This window comes from Mobula hypostoma, chromosome 3 (genome assembly GCF_963921235.1).
Source record: "Mobula hypostoma chromosome 3, sMobHyp1.1, whole genome shotgun sequence".
In the NCBI taxonomy this organism is placed as follows: domain Eukaryota; kingdom Metazoa; phylum Chordata; class Chondrichthyes; order Myliobatiformes; family Myliobatidae; genus Mobula; species Mobula hypostoma.
Window position 1 is genome coordinate 207,667,459 of NC_086099.1, and position 20,178 is coordinate 207,687,636.

The 20,178-nt window shown below is 37.3% G+C and overlaps 1 protein-coding gene across 2 annotated transcripts in view; it reads right to left on the reverse strand.

Annotated features, from left to right (window-relative positions):
• ube3c (ubiquitin protein ligase E3C) overlaps window positions 1-20,178 on the reverse strand; it is a 177,560-nt gene that overhangs the window by 78,978 nt on the left and 78,404 nt on the right. For both annotated transcript variants that reach the window (XM_063044419.1, XM_063044420.1), the window contains 3 exons: window positions 9,575-9,679; window positions 5,785-5,872; window positions 1,637-1,734 (listed from right to left, as the gene is read on the reverse strand). In XM_063044419.1, the coding sequence (XP_062900489.1) occupies window positions 1,637-1,734; window positions 5,785-5,872; window positions 9,575-9,679 (291 nt within the window). The remainder of the gene's footprint in view (window positions 1-1,636; window positions 1,735-5,784; window positions 5,873-9,574; window positions 9,680-20,178) is intronic.

Genomic DNA, 20,178 nt, shown 5'->3' on the forward strand with positions numbered 1-20,178 from the left:
ATGCAAACACACGATATCAATTTATGGCAATTAACCGGTATATTCCAAAGAAGAATTGAACGAATAAAGGGTCTTTACCCTGAAGCATTAATTCTATTGCTCATTCACAACTGTTGTCTGACTTGCTGAGTTTTTCCAGCATTTTCTTTTTTTTTGTTTCAGACTTCCAGCATCTATACAATTCCTTGATTTTCCTTCAACCCATTCTAACTAAAATGTGCTAAAATGAACAATATATAACTGCGTTTGTAATTCCAACTCAACTACAGGCAGTATACTTTGGTGCAATGGTTTGTAAACAACCAGAATTAGGATGAGCATAATTATAGAATGAATCAAACCCTGGTAATCTTCAGAAGCAAAATAATAAACTCAATGGAATTAATATCAGATTGTTGAGAAAAGTGGAAAACTTTGAAGTGGAAGTAATTTGTAAAGGATTAGAATGAAGTTAAAACTTCACAGAAAAAAAACTCATATGCACTGCAACTAAAAAACTAATTTTTACTGATTTTTAATCAAATATATCATCGCATAATACTTCATTGGAAGCATTAATTATTTTTGAATAACAAGTAGAATTATAAAGAAGCCAGAAAAGAATTAAAGATGGGAATTAGGAAAGCCAGGAGGGGCCATGTAAAGTCTTTGGCAAGTAGAATTAAAGAAAATCCCAAGGCATTCTATACATACATCATGAGCAAGAAGATACTTAGGACCGTAGGACCACTCAAAGAATAAATAGGGGAACACTTGCTTGGATGCGGAGGACCTGGGTGAGATCCTCAAAGAGTACTTTACATCAGTATTCAGCATGGAGAAGGATGCAAAGGATAGGGAGATCTGTGTTCAGTGTATTATTACTGTATGTTTGGGCATTTGAAAGTAAAGAAGGATGTAGTGTTGGATCTCTTACAGAGCATCAAGGAGTTCAGAAGTCAGGAAGCCACATTGCAGCTTTATAAAACTCCAGATAAGCTGCATCTGGAGTATTTCATACATTTCTGGTCACCCTATTATAGGAAGGAGGCCAAGGCTTTGAAGAGGGTGCTAATTTAGTTTACCAGGATGTTGCCTGGATCAGAGGGCATGTACTATAATTAGAGATTAGACAAACTTGGGCTATTTTTCTGGAGCGGTGGGAGGCTAAGGGAAGATCTGATAGAGGTTTATAAGATTATGAAATGCATAGAGTAGACAGACAGTATCTTTTTCCCTGGACTGAAATGTCTAATACCACAGGGCAGGAGCCAAGAGGGGCTAATTTCAAAGGAGCTGTGAGGGGCAAGGGGTATAATATATATAGGGTATAACATAATATATATGTGCGTGTATGTAATATACACACACACACACACAAATATATATATGTATATAGATTAGATGGATAGACACATGAATATGAGGAAAATGGAAGGATATGAATATTGTGTAGGCAGAAGTGATTAGCCCGCCATTTAATTCATTTAATTACTAATTTAATTGGTTCGGCATAACATTGTGGGCCGAAAGGCCTGTTACTGTGCTGTTCTCTTTTTTTTTTAAGTAACTTTCCATGAAACTAGTTGATAGTAAATTGATAAACACCATCACAAAAAAATGTAGGATGCAACTTTTACAGAGGAATAGTATTTACCTTCACTCGTTCTTCAAATGGAACTACAAATGGTAGTTCAGTTAAAATGGCAAGATGACGCTCTTCAGCTACAGATAACTGAGCAGGCTCTTGACCAACTGAGAAAACAAAGTCAAGTTCAATATTAAAGTTTGGTTTATTGAAAGCTGCATGAGCCAATAAACCCAAAATTTTAAATCAGCAAACTGCAAAGCATCCAACACGCCACTAACAAAATACAAGAATAAGTTGATGTTCTGATGGGAGCTAGAATTTAATTATACATACATAAGCAAACTTCACTGTCTGCAATGCACTTTTAGGCTATCTATCAGAGGCAAAATAAGAGCAGAAAAGGTTGGGTATCTGGTTTGCATCAGTGATAAGAGAAACAGTCAGCATTTCAGGTTGAAAACTCTTAGAAATGGACAAAATAAACTTAAACTCAGGGAGGGAATGCCTAAGTGCAAGATCAGAATGATCATAGGAATAAGCTGAAAGATCATCTGGTCAATGAATAAAGAGTAGCTGGAGCAAAAACAGAAAAGAATGTGGGAATTGCAAAATGCAGATGTAAAAGACATGTCCAAAAATCACCACATGAAATGTCCTAACACTAGAAATCTGAATTATTGTGTTAAAGGCTCAGAAGGGGCAGAATCTTTCAGTGCATCCAGGAATGTGTTTTTACTTAGTAATAGACAAACAAACAAGGGAAAGTGCATTTTCTTGGCAAACACAGCTCATCAAATAGAGGGAATGCCAGTAGGGACCTTTTTGAACAAAGTAATCAATAATCAGTACATTTTCTATGGTTATGGAAGAATATAATGGCTGAACCAGTAATTAAGGTCTTAAATTCGGGGAAGGCCAATTTCATTAATTTAACAGAGGACCAGACAAAGGATAAATTAAAGGCATCTATAGCAAAATGCACAAAATGCTGGAGGAACTCAGCAAGTCTGGCAGAACCTATGGAAATGAATAAACAGTCGACATTTCGGGACAAGACCCTTGATCAAGACTGGAAAGGAAGGGGGAAGAAGCCAGAAAAAGGTGGGGGAGGGCAAGGAGGACAAGCCAGAAGGTGATAGGTGAAGCCAGGTGGGTTGGGGAGGGGTGAAGTAAGAAGCTGGGACGTGGTAGGTGGAAAATGTAAAGGGCAAGAGAAGAAATCTGATAGAGAGGAGAGTGGACCATTGAGAATGGGAAGAAGGGGCACTGGGGGAGGTAACAGGCAGGTGAGGAGAGGAGAAGTGCTAAGAGGAGACCCAGAGTAGGGAAATGAAGAAGAGGGAAGAGGGGAGGGGGAAATTTACCAGAAGTTGGAGAAAATGCTCATTGCATGAGGTTGGAAGCTACCCAGATGGAATGAGGTGATGTGGGCACCTGTGACTGACTGCATCCAGTGCTGGAAACTTTACTGTTTGGAATAAACGTGAATGACTTGATGTGCATGATCAGTAATTTCACAGGTGACACGGAAATTGACAGTGTTGAAAACAGTGGGGAAGGTAGTCTTAGGTTGCAGAGATATTAATGCTTTGGTGAAATGGGATGAAAAGGGGCAAATGGAGTTCAACCTAAGCAAATGAAAGGTGATGCATTTGATAGGAAAAATAAGGCAATTGCAGACTGGAAGACATGGTTTTGAAAAAAGGGAGACCAGAAGTAAGTATGAACAAATAAGGGTGGCGAAGCAATTTCAGAATGTGGTTAAGAAGGCATACACAGCAATACAATAAATTCTGTATAAAAATAAAGCCACACCACTTACAATTTGTGAAATGGAGCAATACTAATTTTGAACAGAATATTTTTGGTTGTACATTTCACATACCCAAACATGTAGAACATAAAAATCAAAAACAAGCACTGTTCAGTCAGCATTTATTAACTATTCTAAGTAACCTTTAGTAGGCCTGAAGCTGCATTTTTGGAACTGTTAGAAAGGAAGTTCTGGGAGCCAAAAAAAATAGCAAAGATTCATCACTACATTTCCAAATCAGAGTAAGATTAGCTCTATGTCACATACACATCCAAATACACAGTGACTGTGTTGTTTGAGCCAACAACCAACACACTGGGGGAGGGGTGGGGGCCAGTCCACAAGTGTCGCCATACTTCCGGCACCAACATATTATGCCCACAAATTACTAACTCCTACTAGCGCAACTTTGGAATATGGGAGAAAACTAGAGTAACTGGAGGAAAACTGGAGAATGTACAAACTCCTTACAGATAGCAGTGGGAAGGAATTGAGCCTTAAATGCTTGCTCAATTAACCACTGTGCTACTATGTTGACACCTCAAGGAAAATTTACAGGTAACAGTTTCTCTTTCTAAATATTTAAGACTGCAAGCTTGAGGGACAGCATTGAACTTTATCTCTATTCAACACTTTGTAACTATGCTTAGGTAAGGACATAATCATAATCATAATATGAACAAACGTCTACCAAAACAGGAAGAAAATTGTTTCTCTGTCAAATATTTTTCATTAGCTCAATGTTACTTGTTAATTCGCACAGGGTAAAAAGCATTCAAACAAAATCTGCCTGTGCAGCAAAGTAAAGCCACTATCCAACCACTAGAGCTCAATTATTCTGGTCAATTAGTCAATTTTATCTGAATTTCTCCATCAAGTTTCTATCTTTTACGAGAAATATGTTCTCTGCTAATCAATGAAGCCTATTTATCATTCCAGTGGCTGCCATTTAAGTAAATGAAAAAGGCCAAATAAACACAGCCATATGTGCTTCAACGGTACTTTCACACTAATTGAGTTTATTCCATGTGGAGTCAAGTGGCATTAAACAAATCATACACACAATTGTTATTTGCTTGTTTCACACTGTACTCTTCACTGAATTGGATTCAAACTTCAAGTCATTTAACATTAAAGGTATAATTGCTCTATCAGGGAAGACGTTTAGAATCACAGGTAGACTTGAAAATTCATCCAAATCCACATAAAATAGAATGTATTGGAACTACAGCAAAATAATTTCCACATTGCATAAATATCAGATTCACAATTAGCTTTGAGGCAAATAGCTTTCCCATCTCTAACACATTTATTATTTTGATACAAAAAACGACAAACAATTTTAATTGCATTTTTCTATTAAAAATAAAATCAAGAATGACTCAACATATAATTTATTAAATCATTATTTTAATGCAAATTTTTTTAAATACTTCCAAATTAAGCCCAGTAACTACATAATAAACAGTGATATTACGACTAGCATCTTTGATTCACAAAATAGATAAACATTAAGATGTGATTCAGTGCAGACCATCTTTTCAAGTGACACATCTCTCTGTTCTGCTATAACTGCATCCAATTGTGTTTTATTTAAATGATTCCACAATTTTGATCGTCACTATCTTATCACTTACACAATGTCCTTAACGTAAAAAACATCCTACAGCTTCACAGATAAGAACAGTCCCAAGGAAAGAGTTGAAAAGATGATTTGGCAAAAACGATTCATTTAATAATGTTGTACGTAAGGGGAGCACTCAGACGTAGCCATTAGACAATGTAAAGAAATGGGCTGCACAAGGCAAAATCTCTTTTTTTTGTTTCCACACAGTTGCAACTAATATACACCTATAAATACAGGAGCAATGGATAAGCAGATTAGCCCTACATCTGCTTTTGTCTACTTTTAGCATGCATCCTTACCTTGTGGTAACAGAATTATCTAATAAAGTTATTTGGAGCACAATAAAAATAATTTCAACCCCCTCCAACTCTTTGCTGAAAATAGTTACTTTCAATTTCCCTCTCTACTGTCTCTAAAACCTCAGACTTGATACATAAAGGAACAGTTGTACTGGAGCACAGCACAAGCACAACTTCATCATACTTCTGTCAGGTAGTCTGTTTTGACAATACAGTGCAAATGTATTATCCACTGATGTTTCCCACAAACTAGGCATAACCACAAATATCTGGATTTCTTTAACTAGTTAGTCCATCATCGTTCATACTTCTGTCATTTTTCTGCTCAGTGTACTCCTAACCCTTTTGATGGAAACGGTGATAGCAATTTCTACAGACATGTATTGACTGAGCAATGAATTGTGCAATAAACTCTTCATTTAATGCAATAAATACCACCAACATAAATTAACTATAGTAAGAGGATGGCAATTACCATCAAGTGTCGATTGCAGTGGTCCTATTCTTCCCATTCGACGCATCCTCCATACATGCCTGGCTGAGGGCACATACAGTTGTGTGACCTATTATTAAAGAGATGCTGACATTAAGTAATTGCTGGTCTTAAAACAATAACTTTACAATTTATATCTTTTACTTTAAATGCCTCACAGGAATTCACATTAGTATTTCTATAAAACACAAAATGGCATGTCAAATAATCAATTTAGTATTGATAACTGGTGACCACAAAACAAAGGCAATTAAGCTAAGTAAAACAAACTAAATAGTGTAGATGCTGGAAATTAAAAGCAAAATCTTGAAATATTTGTCAAGTAATATAGTGGTGAAAGAAAAATACTTAATGCTTCAAATTGATGACCTTTGTAACAGAACTGGCAAAGGTTAGATGTGACAGGTTTTATGTATGGAAGGAGGGAGAGAAGATAGAAGAGGAAAGAGCAAGAAAGGTCTGTGACTGGTCGGAGATTAATTAGAAAAGGAATAATGATGCAAAGAAAAAGGAAACGGCTGAAAGTAACGGGTGAAGGGCCAATAGAAGACACAAGCAGAAATTATCATTGCCAATAACTAGCATTACAAAAAATTCAATGTTTTAACATACAGTTGCTCAAGTCCATACAGAATCTGATTAGATCCTATTTAACTTTAAAAACTGAATGACTTCAATCATTTCTACTTGGCATCATTGCTATTTTTATGGACACGTTTTATTTCTTCATTTCTCCTACTATCCGTTCCTTTTGCTTCACATCATATTAACTTCCATCTTCCATCAATTCACTCTCTTTACCTTTGTACTTGCCAAAGATCTGTTACATGTCTAAATTTCCCCAGTTTTGATGCAAGGTGATCCAACTTAAAAGTCTTTTCCATTGAGTGCAGCAACTGCATTGCCAACATTTTATTTAATACATGGAGTCATACAGCAGAGAAACAGGCCCTTCTGTCCACCAGGTCTACTAACCACAGCATCCTCCCCGGCTGCCTGTGTTACTCCCATCGCCTTCCAAGCCCTTTCCCTCCATGTACCTATTCAAATGCCTCCTTAATCTTATGGTCTAATGGTCTAAATGTTGTAATTGTACCACCTAATCACTTCCTCAAGCAGCTTATTCCAGGTACTAACTATCCTTGTGTAAAATGTTAGCTCTCACGTATCTTTTAAATCTCTCCCCCTCTTTTCTTCTATCTGCATCTTCTAGTTTTTTGACTCCCCAGTCCTGACGATTACAATGACTTTCTGCCTTATCCATACCCTTCATAGAACATAGAATAGTACAGCACAGTACAGGCCCTTCAGCCCACAATGTTGTGCCGACCCTCAAACCCTGCCTCCCATATAAGCCCCCACCTTAGATTCCTCCATATACCTGTCTAGTAGTCTCTTAAATTTCACTCGTGTATCTGCCTCCACCACTGACTCAGGCAGTGCATTCCACACACCAACCACTATCTGAGTAAAAAACCTTCCTCTAATATCCCCCTTGAACTTCCCACCCCTTACCTTAAAGCCATGTCCTCTTGTATTGAGCAGTGGTGCCCTGGGGAAGAGGTGCTGGCTATCTCTATCTATTCCTCTTATTATCTTGTACACTTCTATCATGTCTCCTCTCATCTTCCTTCTCTCCAAAGAGTAAAGCCCTAGCTCCCTTAATCTCTGATCATAATGCATACTTTCTAAACCAGGCAGCATCCTGGTAAATCTCCTCTGTACCCTTTCCAATGCTTCCACATCCTTCCTATAGTGAGGTGACCAGAACTGGACACAATACTCCACGTGTGGCCTAACCAGAGTTTTATAGAGCTGCATCATTACATCGCAACTCTTAAACTCTATCCCTCGACTTATGAAAGCTAACACCCCATAAGCTTTCTTAACTACCCTATCCACCTGTGAGGCAACTTTCAGGGATCTGTAGACATATACCCCGAGATCCCTCTGCTCCTCCACACTACCAAGTATCCTGCCATTTACTTTGTACTCTGCCTTGGAGTTTGTCCTTCCAAAGTGTACCACCTCACACTTCTCCGGGTTGAACTCCATCTGCCACTTCTCAGCCCACTTCTGCATCCTATCAATGTCACTCTGCAATTTTTGACAATCCTCTACACTATCTACAACACCACCGACCTTTGTGTCGTCTGCAAACTTGCCAACCCACCCTTCTACCCCCACATCCAGGTCGTTAATAAAAATCACGAAAAGTAGAGGTCCCAGAACAGATCCTTGTGGGACACCACTAGTCACAATCCTCCAATCTGAATGTACGCCCTCCACCACCACCCTCTACCTTCTGCAGGCAAGCCAATTCTGAATCCACCTGGCCAAACTTCCATGGATCCCATGTCTTTAACTTTCTGAATAAGCCTACTGTGTGGAACCTTGTCAAATGCCTTACTAAAATCCATATTGATCACATCCACTGCACTACCCTCATCTATATGCCCGGTCACCTCCTCAAAGAACTCTATCAGGCTTGTCAGACACAATCTGCCCTTCACAAAGCCACGCTGACTGTCCCTGATCAGACCATGATTCTCTAAATGCCTATAGATCCTATCTCTAAGAATCTTTTCCAACAGCTTTCCCACCACAGATGTAAGGCTCACTGGTCTATAATTACCCGGACTATCCCTACTACCTTTTTTGAACAAGGGAACAACATTCGCCTCCCTCCAATCCTCCGGTACCATTCCCGTGGACAACGAGGACATAAAGATCCTAGCCAGAGGCTCAGCAATCTCTTCTCTCGCTTCATGATTTTATAAACTCCTGAGGTCACCAATCATTTGCTTACACTCCAAGGAATAAAGAACCAACATGACCAACCTCGACTATAACTCTGGCCCTCTGGTCCAGGCAGCATCCTCAAGTCTCTTCTGCAGCCTCTCCAGCATGATAATGTCCTTCCTATAATAGGGTGACCAAAACTATACACAACACTCCAAGAATGGCCCCACCAATGACTTTTATAACTGCAGCATAATTCCTCTACTCTTAAACTTGATGCCTTGACTGATGAACCAGTTAAGACAAAGAGCTTGATTTGACATTATAATTTCCGTTTATTTATAAGTTCCCACTGGATGAACAGCTAACAGCAACTTACTCATAAGTCAGTGACTTCAGTATCTAAAATTGAGCAAAAATTGAAGCCCTGAATGACAGCTGCAGTTTTTGTTAGGTATTTCAAAGGAGGCCTCTTTGAGGAAAAAAAACATGCTTGCTGAATCACTGGAATGCATAGCTTGTGATGGATCAAAGTAGTGAAATTGCATGCATGACAATATTAAGAACCTCAAATCACTGTGGTAGAATGTGGAAGTCCAGTGAAAACAATGGAAGGAGTGCACCACGTCTCGGAGATTCCAGCCACCCATCGTGTCATGCACCTCTTGCCCAATTTGTGGCAGATCTAAGATTCTACTAAACAGGAGTGCAGCAAGTCATCCTTAATTCAGAGTAATTAGTCAATAAGAGAAATTTAATCAGTATATCAGAATGACAGTTCAATTACTGACAATGCCTTTGAAAACCACAAACCCATTTGGATGTGACACTGGAAGAAAATCTACCAGAAGTACTTGACATCATTCTTTTAATTCATGTGTCAGGTAGATTACATTAGAACAACCAAATTTACAAAACCAGATCAAGCATGTTATTAGTTATTAAATTCTGAAGAATCTGAAGAAAATCCATTCACTTCACCTTTTGTGAAAGTTCCTTCACCTATGATCACACAATTAGCAACACACACCTTATCAGCTCTTATATTAACTTGATCAGAAAGCCAATGATCAGGAGGACAAAACTGCCTTCTTGTGTCTCTCGACTTCAGCATTTTCACTAAGTTAGAGATCACCTGTATGAAAGAAATAAAGTGATTTAAATTATATCACTGCCGTATTTTTTCTGCACAAGTAACAGCTCATTTCATCTGGACACATCTTGCTACTCAATGACTATTATTATTTTTCCAGATCTTTAGGATGGATATAAATATATATATATTTCTCAAATACAGAAGAAATTGTGGAATAAAGATTTTGAAATATTAACCATAATTTTTGAATCCTAATTGCTCCAACTTTAAATTTTATGCAAGACCAGTTCACATTAATTTTGTATAACTAATGTGCTTGTGCTTTTTAAATAGTCCGAGTCTTGCTGGATTAAAACTCAACAGTCAACCAGCAAAATAGCATCTTAAACACAAGGCGTTAATTTGTAAGAGAGCAAGCTGGCTTACTTTCTTTCATATATGTATATATATCTCACACACACACACACACCAAACCTATATCAAAACCAAAGACGTTCCCAAGCACTGAACACTGATACTCAAACTGTTAAAAACAAAAGGAAAAACTCCTTGCTCAATTAAATAAGGCGGAGGCCAGTTGTAATGATCATTCTTTTCCAAGAATTCACTGATGCTACAGAGAATGAAACAAGCATTTAGTTTAGTATTATGCACTCACAAGTCAATTAGGTGGTATCTTTTTAAACTACAACTTGAATTTCCTAATATAATTGTTAAGTAGTTTTGATGCTGCATCTCAAGAGAAGGTCACATAAACAAATTGTTCAAGAATAACCATCATCTTCTCTGGACAAGTAAGTGATGATATTCAAAGCAGCTTTTGCCAGAATTGTCCACTAACAAAGAACAAATAAATTACCATTGCTAATGAGTATCTATTGACTCTGCTGCAGAGTTCAGGTGATGATAGTGATGTTATTCCCTCTGGATAAAGCTCATAGGGATCTTCACGATCTTCACAGTCTTCAGATATAACAAGTGGCTAAATTAGTAAACTGCTGCCATGTTCATGGTGTCTTGGGAGTTTCAACCATACTAAAGGTTGAGGGTTATTAGAACACCAGATATAAATGGTCACTTGAAGTGAAACTGAATACATGCTGAAATTATCCCATATTTTCTAAGGAAGCTGAGATCCTTCAATGTGTGCAGGTGGATGTTGGAGATTTTTTACAAATCACTTGTAGCAAGCGCAGACTTCTTTACTGCTCCCCCAACGTAAAGCAGCATCGGTGCTCGTGCTGAAAAAAGACTAAATAAACAAATCAAAAAGCCCAGATCCAGACTCTTTTGGATTGTGGTGGAGAGGAGGTCACTAGACAAACTGTTATCCATTATGGACAACCTAGCACATCCTCTCCATAACCCACTGAATAAACAGCGGAGCACCTTTTCGAACAGACTCATTCAGCTCTGCTGTCACAAGAATCGTTACAGAAAACGTTCTCTACCAAATGCAATAAGCACATACACCAGTTCATCTCTGTGCGACAGGAGAACACACATAATAGTACAATAGTCTCTGTTTTATTATTTCATACATTATTGCACTTCAATACATTATTGTGCATATTATTATTCTGTACTTTATTATTATCTGCACATTGCTAAGTGTGTTTTTAAATGTTGCTGTTGTAGCAAAATAATTTCCCATTCAGAATTAATAAACGACTTAATATTATTAAAACATACACCAAAAAATTGTTGCACCATTTTGTTTCCAGGGTATTCATTACCAATAAAAAACCATGTGCTAATACTATTCTGCATGAACCAGAGGTGACATTTGTCCCCCGTGTTAATTGCAAAGATAAACAACACAAATACATTTCAAGGCTTATTTGCTGTTTCCAATAAGTTAACATCCTATCTGAATGCATCACGGCTTGGTATGGCAACTACTCTGCCCCACACTGCAACGTAAAGTTATGGACAGCACAGCACTTAATGGAAAACAACCTCTCCACCTTGGACACTGCCAAAACTTCCAGCTGTCTTGGTAAAGCAGCCAACATTCATCTTCCGAGGCATCATCTCCATAATAACAGCAGCAACACTCATTTCTGCCCTCGACACTCTTGAATTTCTGGCATACTGGCATACTTTTCTGGCATAATATCTTCTACAGTGAAGACTGATGCAAAGTACTTAAGTTCCTCTGCTATTTCTTTGCCTCCTCCATTACTACCTCTCCAGCATCATTTTCCACCAGTCCAATATCCACTCTCTTTTACTCCTCTTTCTTTCTTTTTAAATCTTTTTATTGAATAAGTATACAAAAAGGTAAGCCATATAGGCACTAATACACTGTTAGAATATAATAAAATTACAGGAGATATTAATACAAAAAAAATGATACAAACAATGTAATTTAAACATAATGTACCAAGGTAACATAATAGTATACTAATTTTATATATATATCAATAGAGAAAAGGAAAAAAAAACCCCAAAAAAAACCACCGTGCAACTAACTAAAAGCAAAGCAAAGCAATGGGCTAACTTGAAACCAAACAGAGTTAAAAAACTTAAAATCACGTCCTCAATCCCGACCACCATTAAAAACAGTAAAAAAAAAACAAGAAGGGTATATATTACATTAAATGAAAATATTGAATAGAAGATCCCCAGGTCTGTTCAAATTTAAATGAGGAATCATAAAGATTGCTTCTAATTTCCTCCAAATTCAAGCATAATATCGTCTGAGAAAACCAAATAAAGGTAGTTGGAGCATTAGGCTCTTTCCAATGTTGTAAGATACATCTTTTTGCCATTAAAGTAAGAAATGCAATCATTCTATGGGCTGAAGGAGAAAGATTACTGGAAATTTTAGGTAGTCCAAAGATATCAGTAATAGGGTGAGGAGAGATATCTATATTCAATACCTTGGAGATAATATTAAAAATGTCTCTCCAAGAAGTTTCCAGAGTAGGACAAGACCAAAACATATGAGTTAAAGAGGCTATCTGCCCCAGACATCTATCACGAAAAGGATTAATATGAGAATAAAAGCGAGCTAATTCATCTTTGGACATATGTGCTCTATGAACAACTTTAAATTGAATTAGGGAATGTTTAGCACAGATAGAGGAAATATTGACTAATTGTAAAATCTGCCCCCAGTCATCCACGGAAATGATAGACCCCAATTCCTGTTCCCAATCTACCCTAATCTTATCAAATGGAGCTTTCCTAAGTTTCATAATAATATTATAAATCATAGCCGATGCACCTTTCTGACATGGATTAAGGTTAATTATGGTATCTAAAATGTATGTAGGAGGAAGCATTGGAAAGGAAGAAAGTATAGTACTTAGGAAATTTCTAACTTGTAGATATCTAAAAAAATGTATTCTTGATAAATTATATTTATTAGATAATTGTTCAAAAGACATAAGGGAACCATCTAAAAATAAATCCAAAAACCGTGAAATACCCTTAGTCTTCCAAATTTGAAAAGCACGATCCGTAAAAGAGGGAGGAAAAAATATGTTACCTAAAATAGGAATCGCTAGCCCAAATTGGTTAAGATCAAAAAAATTTCTGAATTGAAACCAAATACATAAGGTATATTTAACTATCGGGTTAGATACCTGTTTAAGGCGTTTCAAATCAAAAGGAAGAGAGGAAACTAAAATAGAGCCAAGTGTATAACCCTGAACAGATTGTAATTCCAATGCTACCCATTTAGGAATGGATAGTATATCCTGGTCAAGTAACCAAAATTTCATATGTCGAATATTAATTGCCCAATAATAAAATCTAAAGTTAGGTAATGCTAAACCTCCATCTCTCTTAGCTTTCTGTAAACGTATTTTACCCAGTCTCGGGTTTTTATTTTGCCAAATAAATGAAGAAATTTTGGAGTCAACTTTATCAAAAAAAGATTTTGGAACAAAAATTGGTAATGCCTGAAATATATATAAAAATTTTGGCAAAAAAAACATCTTAACTGCATTAATACGACCAATCAAAGTTAACTATAAAGGAAACCATTTAGATGAAAGTTGAATAATATGGTCAATTAAGGGTAAAAAGTTAATCTTAAATAAATCTTCGTATTTACAAGTAATTTTAATCCCAAGATATGAAAAATAATTATTAATCAATTTAAATGGAAAATTATAATATAAGGGAAGTTGCTTATTAATCAGGAAAAGTTCACTCTTACTAAGATTTAATTTATAACCTGAAAAAAGACCAAATTGTGCTAATAGCTCTAAAACAGCAGGGATGGATTTTTGGGGATTAGAAATATATAAAAGTAAGTCATCAGCATAGAGTGATATTTTATGGGACTTTAAGCCCCGAGTTATCCCAGTAATATTTGGAGATTCTCGAATGGCAATTGCAAGAGGTTCTAATGCAATATCAAATAATAAAGGACTAAGAGGACAACCTTGTCGAGTACCTCGAAAAAGAGGGAAAAAAGGTGAGCTTAGAGAGTTAGTACGGACCGAGGCCACAGGAGAATGATATAACAGTTTAATCCAGGATATAATTTCGAGCTAAAATTAAACATTCCAAGCACCTTAAATAAGTAAGGCCATTCTACTCTATCAAAAGCTTTCTCAGCATCTAAAGAGATAACACACTCAGGAACATTTTGTGAGGGAGTATAAACAATATTTAACAGTGTGCGAATATTATAAAAAGAGTAACGACCTTTAATAAAACCAGTTTGGTCTTCCGAAATAATGAAAGGAAGTACTTTTTCTAATCTATTTGCTAATAACTTAGAAAAAACTTTAGAATCAACATTTAATAAAGATATTGGTCTGTAAGATGCACATTGAGCAGGATCTTTATCCTTCTTTAATATTGGAGAGATTGATGCTCTATTGAAAGATTCGGGAAGTTTACCAAGTTTTAATGAAGCCTCAAAAACCCTACAGAACCAAGGCATTAATGAAGGTGCAAAACATTTATAAAATTCTACGGTAAACCCATCAGGGCCAGGAGCTTTCCCCAAATTCATAGAGGAAATAACATTCTTAATCTCATCCGCGGTAATGGGAGTATCTAACATAGAAGACATATCCTGTGAAATCTCAGGGAAGTCTGGGTTATCTAAAAAATCATTCATATATTTAGAATCTCGAGGAGACTCTGATTGATATAAGGAAGAATAAAAATCACAGAAGGTTTGATTAATCCCCGCATGATCAAGTATCAGTCGGTCATTTTGGTTATAAATCTGATTAATTTGAGATTTAGCATAATTAGACGTCAGTTGATTAGCCAACAGTTTGCCAATTTTGTCACTGTGTACATAAAATTCACTTCCTGTTTTCTTTAATTGGTTTACAACTGAGGACGAAAGTAATAAACTGTGTTCCATTTGAAGTTCAGTTCTTTGTTTATATAACTCCTCAGAGGGAGCTATAACATATTTCTTATCAATTTCCTTAATCTTGTCCACAATTACCAACTCCTCCTGCTTCAGCTTCTTCCTCAAAGCAGCAGAATACGAGATAATCTGACCACGAATATAAGCTTTAAAAGTATCCCAAAGAATGTTCACAGAAATATCTTCTGTATAGTTAATTGTAAAAAAAAGATCAATCTGTTCATTCATAAAGTTAACAAAGTCCGAATCCTGAAGCAACAGCGAATTAAAACGCCATTGTCTATTATTTTGTGTATTGGCCTGAATTTTAATAGAAAGCTTAAGTGGAGCATGATCCGAAATGGTTATAGAGTCATAATCACATTTAATCACTGAAGAAATAAGACGAGAGTCAATAAAGAAATAATCAATTCTTGAATAGGAATGGTGAACATGTGAAAAAAAAAGAAAAATCTTTTTCCTGAGGATGCAAAAAACGCCAAATGTCTGTCGACCCAGAATCAGACAGGAATGAATTAATCAAAGTTGCAGATTTATTAGGTAAGGCCCGTAGAGGAGCCGAACGGTCCAAAGCTGGAGATAAACAGGTATTAAGATCTCTGCCCCAGATCAATGAAAACTCATTCAAATTCGGGAACTGATTGAATAATGATTTATAAAATTCCGGACAGTCCATATTAGGAGCATAAACATTAACCAAAACTACCTTTTTATTAAATAGTAGACCACTAACCAAAAGAAATCTACCATTCGGATCAGAAATAGTATCATGTTGTATAAAGGTAACTGAGGAGTCTATAAAAATAGAGACGCCTCGAATCTTAGCATTGGAGTTCGAATGAAACTGTTGTTCCTTCCAGAATTTAAAAAAACGTAGTCTGCCCCCCCTCCGCACATGGGTCTCTTGTAAAAATAAAATTTGTGCTTTAAGTCTCCGGAACACTTTAAAAACTTTTTTCCTTTTAATAGGATGATTAAGACCATTAGTATTCCAGGAGCCAAAATTAATAATAGACTCCATAAACCCTAAAGTCAACCCGCAACAAGGAGGATTGACGATAGGCTCGACCCATGAACCCGGAAAGGGAACAGAACAAATAAGAGATACCAGGAAGAAGAACGCAACCAGTACTTCAATAATGTACATAGCCCAAGAAGAAAGAAATTAAAAAAAAAAGCCCCTCCCACCACCCCCCACCCCATGACACCGAGGCTAAATCTAACGCAGACCAGCCCGAAAGAAGCAAGCACTAAAACTACCCCCATGACTTCCGGTATACGCTCCCTAAAAAAAGTGTAAATATAAAAAAGATCAGCTAATTATAAAACAGTAAAAGAATAAAAAAAAAGGTAACTCAATTAAAACAAACACTTAATATAACAGAGTAAAAGCCAGAAAATATAAAAAAAACCGCAACAAACCCCAGACCCTATGAGTAAACAAAACAAAAAAAAATGAGATTATTAACATAAACTAGTTATGAAAACCTACAAAACAAAGTAGATTTAAAAACTACAAAATTTAAGGCCGCAAAGGAAATACGTAAAATGACGGTGAGGAAGTAACCACCCAGAATCCCCTGGGAAAAAAAAAGGAATGACGCAGATAGAAAGTTTAGCAACCATATTAAATAATCAAAAATAAACTTTTCTGCCCATATAAGGCAAAAAAAAATTAAGACTGACAAATTCACAACCTCCGATCAACGGAGATAGTTAAAAATTACGATTAAGATGTCGAAGGTGAAAATTGATCCAGATAACTCTGGGCATCCGATGGATATTCAAAAAAACGGAGGGCTCCATCCGATGTACAAATCCTTAGACATGCAGGGTAAAGCAGCGCTGGTTTTAAATCCATCTTGTAGAGTTCCGACATCACAGATCTGTAACGAACCCATTGATCCCGAATTGGTTTACTGAAATCCTCCACGAATCAGAACTTAAGATCCAAAAAATCAATGTCACCTTTAGATCGAACGAAACAAAACAGTTTCTCCTTGTCTTGAAAGAAATGAAAACGTAAAATGACATGCCTAAGCGAGTATGATGGAACTCTGTGAACACGATCCAATAACGGTGGTTGGTCAGGAGATACAGTAGGAAATGCATCTTTTAAAAGTTGAGAAAAATACTTCATAGGGTTATCAGATTCAACAGCTTCACGCACCCCAATCATTCGAAGATTCTGCCGTCGCATTCTGGATTCTAAGTCAGAGTTTTTAAAGGTCAGAAAGTCAAGTTTCTTCTTCATTACATTAATTGTTTCTTCGATTTTCTCCATCTTGAGCTCACTTTGTTGCGTGGATTTTTGAAGATCAGATATAGCCGACTGATGTTCCGTAGTAGATGTTTGTATCTTCTCGATTGAATTGGCAATTTTCTAGAAATTAATTGAAATTTCCTCACGAATCAGCTCCGTAGTAGAGGTTGAAATTTCCCTTTGAATTAGCTCCGATATAGCTTTCAAAGTCAGCGGTGGTTCAGTCGGAGGGAAACCGGTACCTTTCGGTCTACCTGGAGGTTTGCCGTCCTTCCCGTTTTTTCCATTCTTAGACATAGCAGACCTTAAACGCATCCGATTATCAAAGAGCCCAATTTATTTCAAAATATTGTAAAAGTCGATACCTTAATGGTTAATTAAAATATAGCTGATCATAAGAAGAAAAACTCAGAGGTAATGGAGCGAGTCAAGAACGCGACTTCACTCCATGAGCGCTACCAGAAGTCCCCTCTTTTACTCCTCACATATTTGAAAAAACTTATGGTAGCCAATTTTATATTACAAGCTAGCCAATAATATAAAAAAGATACTGAAAGTTTTTTCCAAATATATAAAGCATAAAAGAGAGGCGAGAATGGAATTGGACTGCTGGTAAATGACGCTGGAGAGGTAGTAATGAGAGACATAGAAATAGAAGAACTTAATTGGTATTTTGTGTCAGTATTCACGATGAAAGACACTAGTAGTATGCCAGAAATTCGAATGTGCCAGTGGGCAGAAATCAGTGTTGTTGCTAATACTAAGGAGAAAGATGAAAGGTCTGAATATAGATAAAGCACCTAGACCAGATGGACTACACCCCAAGCAGGGTTCTGAATAGATTGCAGAGGCATTAGCAATCTTTAAAGAATCACTAGATTCTGGAATGGTTCCAGAGGACTGGAAAATTGCAAATATCACTTCACTCTTTAAGAAGGGAGGCAGGCAGAAGAAAGACCAGTTAGGTCAGGTAGTCTGACCTCAGTGGTTGGGAAGATGCTGGAATCTATTATTAATGAGGTCTCAGGGTACTTGGAGGCACATGACAAAACAGGCCTAAGTCAGCATGGTTTCCTTAAGGAAAAATCTTGCCACAAATCTGTTGGAATTCTTTGAGGAAATAACAGGCAGGATAGATAAAAGGGAGTCAACAGACGTTGTTTACTTAGATTTTCAGAAGGCCATTGACAAGGTGCTGTACATGAGGCTGCTTAACAAGGTAAGAGCCCATGGTATTACAGGAAAGAAACAAGCATGGATAGAAGACTGGCTGACTGGCAAGAAGCAAAAAGTGGGAATAAAGGGGGCTATTTCTGGTTCGCTGCTGGTAACTATTAGTGTTCTGCAGGAGGGATCAGTGTTGGGACTGCTTCTTTTCACGTTATATGTCAATGATTTGAATGACGGGTTTGATGGCTTTGTGGTCAAGTTTGCGGACAAAGTGAAGATAGGTGGATTGGCAAGTGGTGTTGAGGAAGCAAAACGTCTGCAGACAGACTGGGAGAATGGGCAAGGAAGTGGCAGATGAAATATTGTATAGGGTATGATCATGTACTTTGGTAGAAGGAATAAAGGTGTAGATTATTTTCTAAATGGGGAAAAAATTCAAAAATCAGAGGTGAAAAGGGCCTTTAAATTCCTCGTGCAGGATTCCCTGAAGGTTAATTTGCAGGTTAAGTCAATGGTAAGGAAGATACAAATACAAATTTAGCATTCATTTTGAGAGGACTAGAATGCAAGAGAAAGGATGTAATACTGAGGCTTTATAAGGTGTTGGTTAGACTATACTTGAAGTATTGTGAGCAGTATTGGGCCCCTTACTTAGAAAAGGTCTGCTGGCATTGGAGAGGGTCCAGAGGCATGAGAAGCATTTGATGGCCCTGGACCTGTACTGAAGTTTAGAAGAATGAAGGGATCTCGTTGAAACTTATCAAATATTAAAACATCTGGATGTAAGAAGGATGTTTTCAATAGGGGGTGTTTCTAGGAATAGAGGGCACAGCCTCAGACTAGAAGGATGTCCATTTAGAACAGAGATGAGGAGGAATTTCTTCAGCCAGAGGGTAATAAGTCCTTGCCATAGTTGGCTGTGGAGGATAAGTCATTGAATATATTTAAAACAGAGTTGATAAGTTCTTGATTAGTCAGGGTGTCAAAGTTATGGAGAGGAGGCAGGAGAATGGGATTGAGAGGTATAACAGACTCAATGGACTGAATGGCCTAATTCTGCTCGTATGCCTTACCGTTTTAAAATCAAAAACACCACCTACCCTGGAAATTTGCTCTTGATAACATCCCATTAGGCAGTGGATACAAAAACCCGTATGAATGTACTAGTAGGGTCAAGGGCAGCTTCTATCGTCTAGCGCGATAAGAATAGGCTGCTGTCCTCACAATCCACCTTATTACGACCTTGCACTTCATTGTCTGCTTGCACTACACTTTTCCATTACATTTTATTCTGCATTCTGTTATCGATTTCCCTTGTACTCCCTCAATGCACTGAAAAAATCTGAATGGGTGGCATACAAAACAGTTTTTCATGGTATGTCAGTACATGTGACAATAATAAACCAATTTATCAATAATACACCACATTACAATCATGCACAGCAAATCAAATATTCAGTGTGAGCATATAGAAACATAGATGGCCCACAAAGCTGTGCCGGACATGTCCTATCCTTAGAAATTACCCAGGCTTACCCATAGCCCTCTCTTTTTCTAAGCTCCATGCACCTATTCAGCAGTCTCTTAAAAGACCCTATCGTTTCCGCCTCCACCACCGTCGCCAGCAGCCCATTCCACACACTCAACACTCTGCATAAAAAATCTACCTCTGACATCTCCTCTGTACCTACTTCCAAGCACCTTAAAACTATGCCCTCTCATGCTAGCCATTTCAGCCCTGGGAAAAAGCCTCTG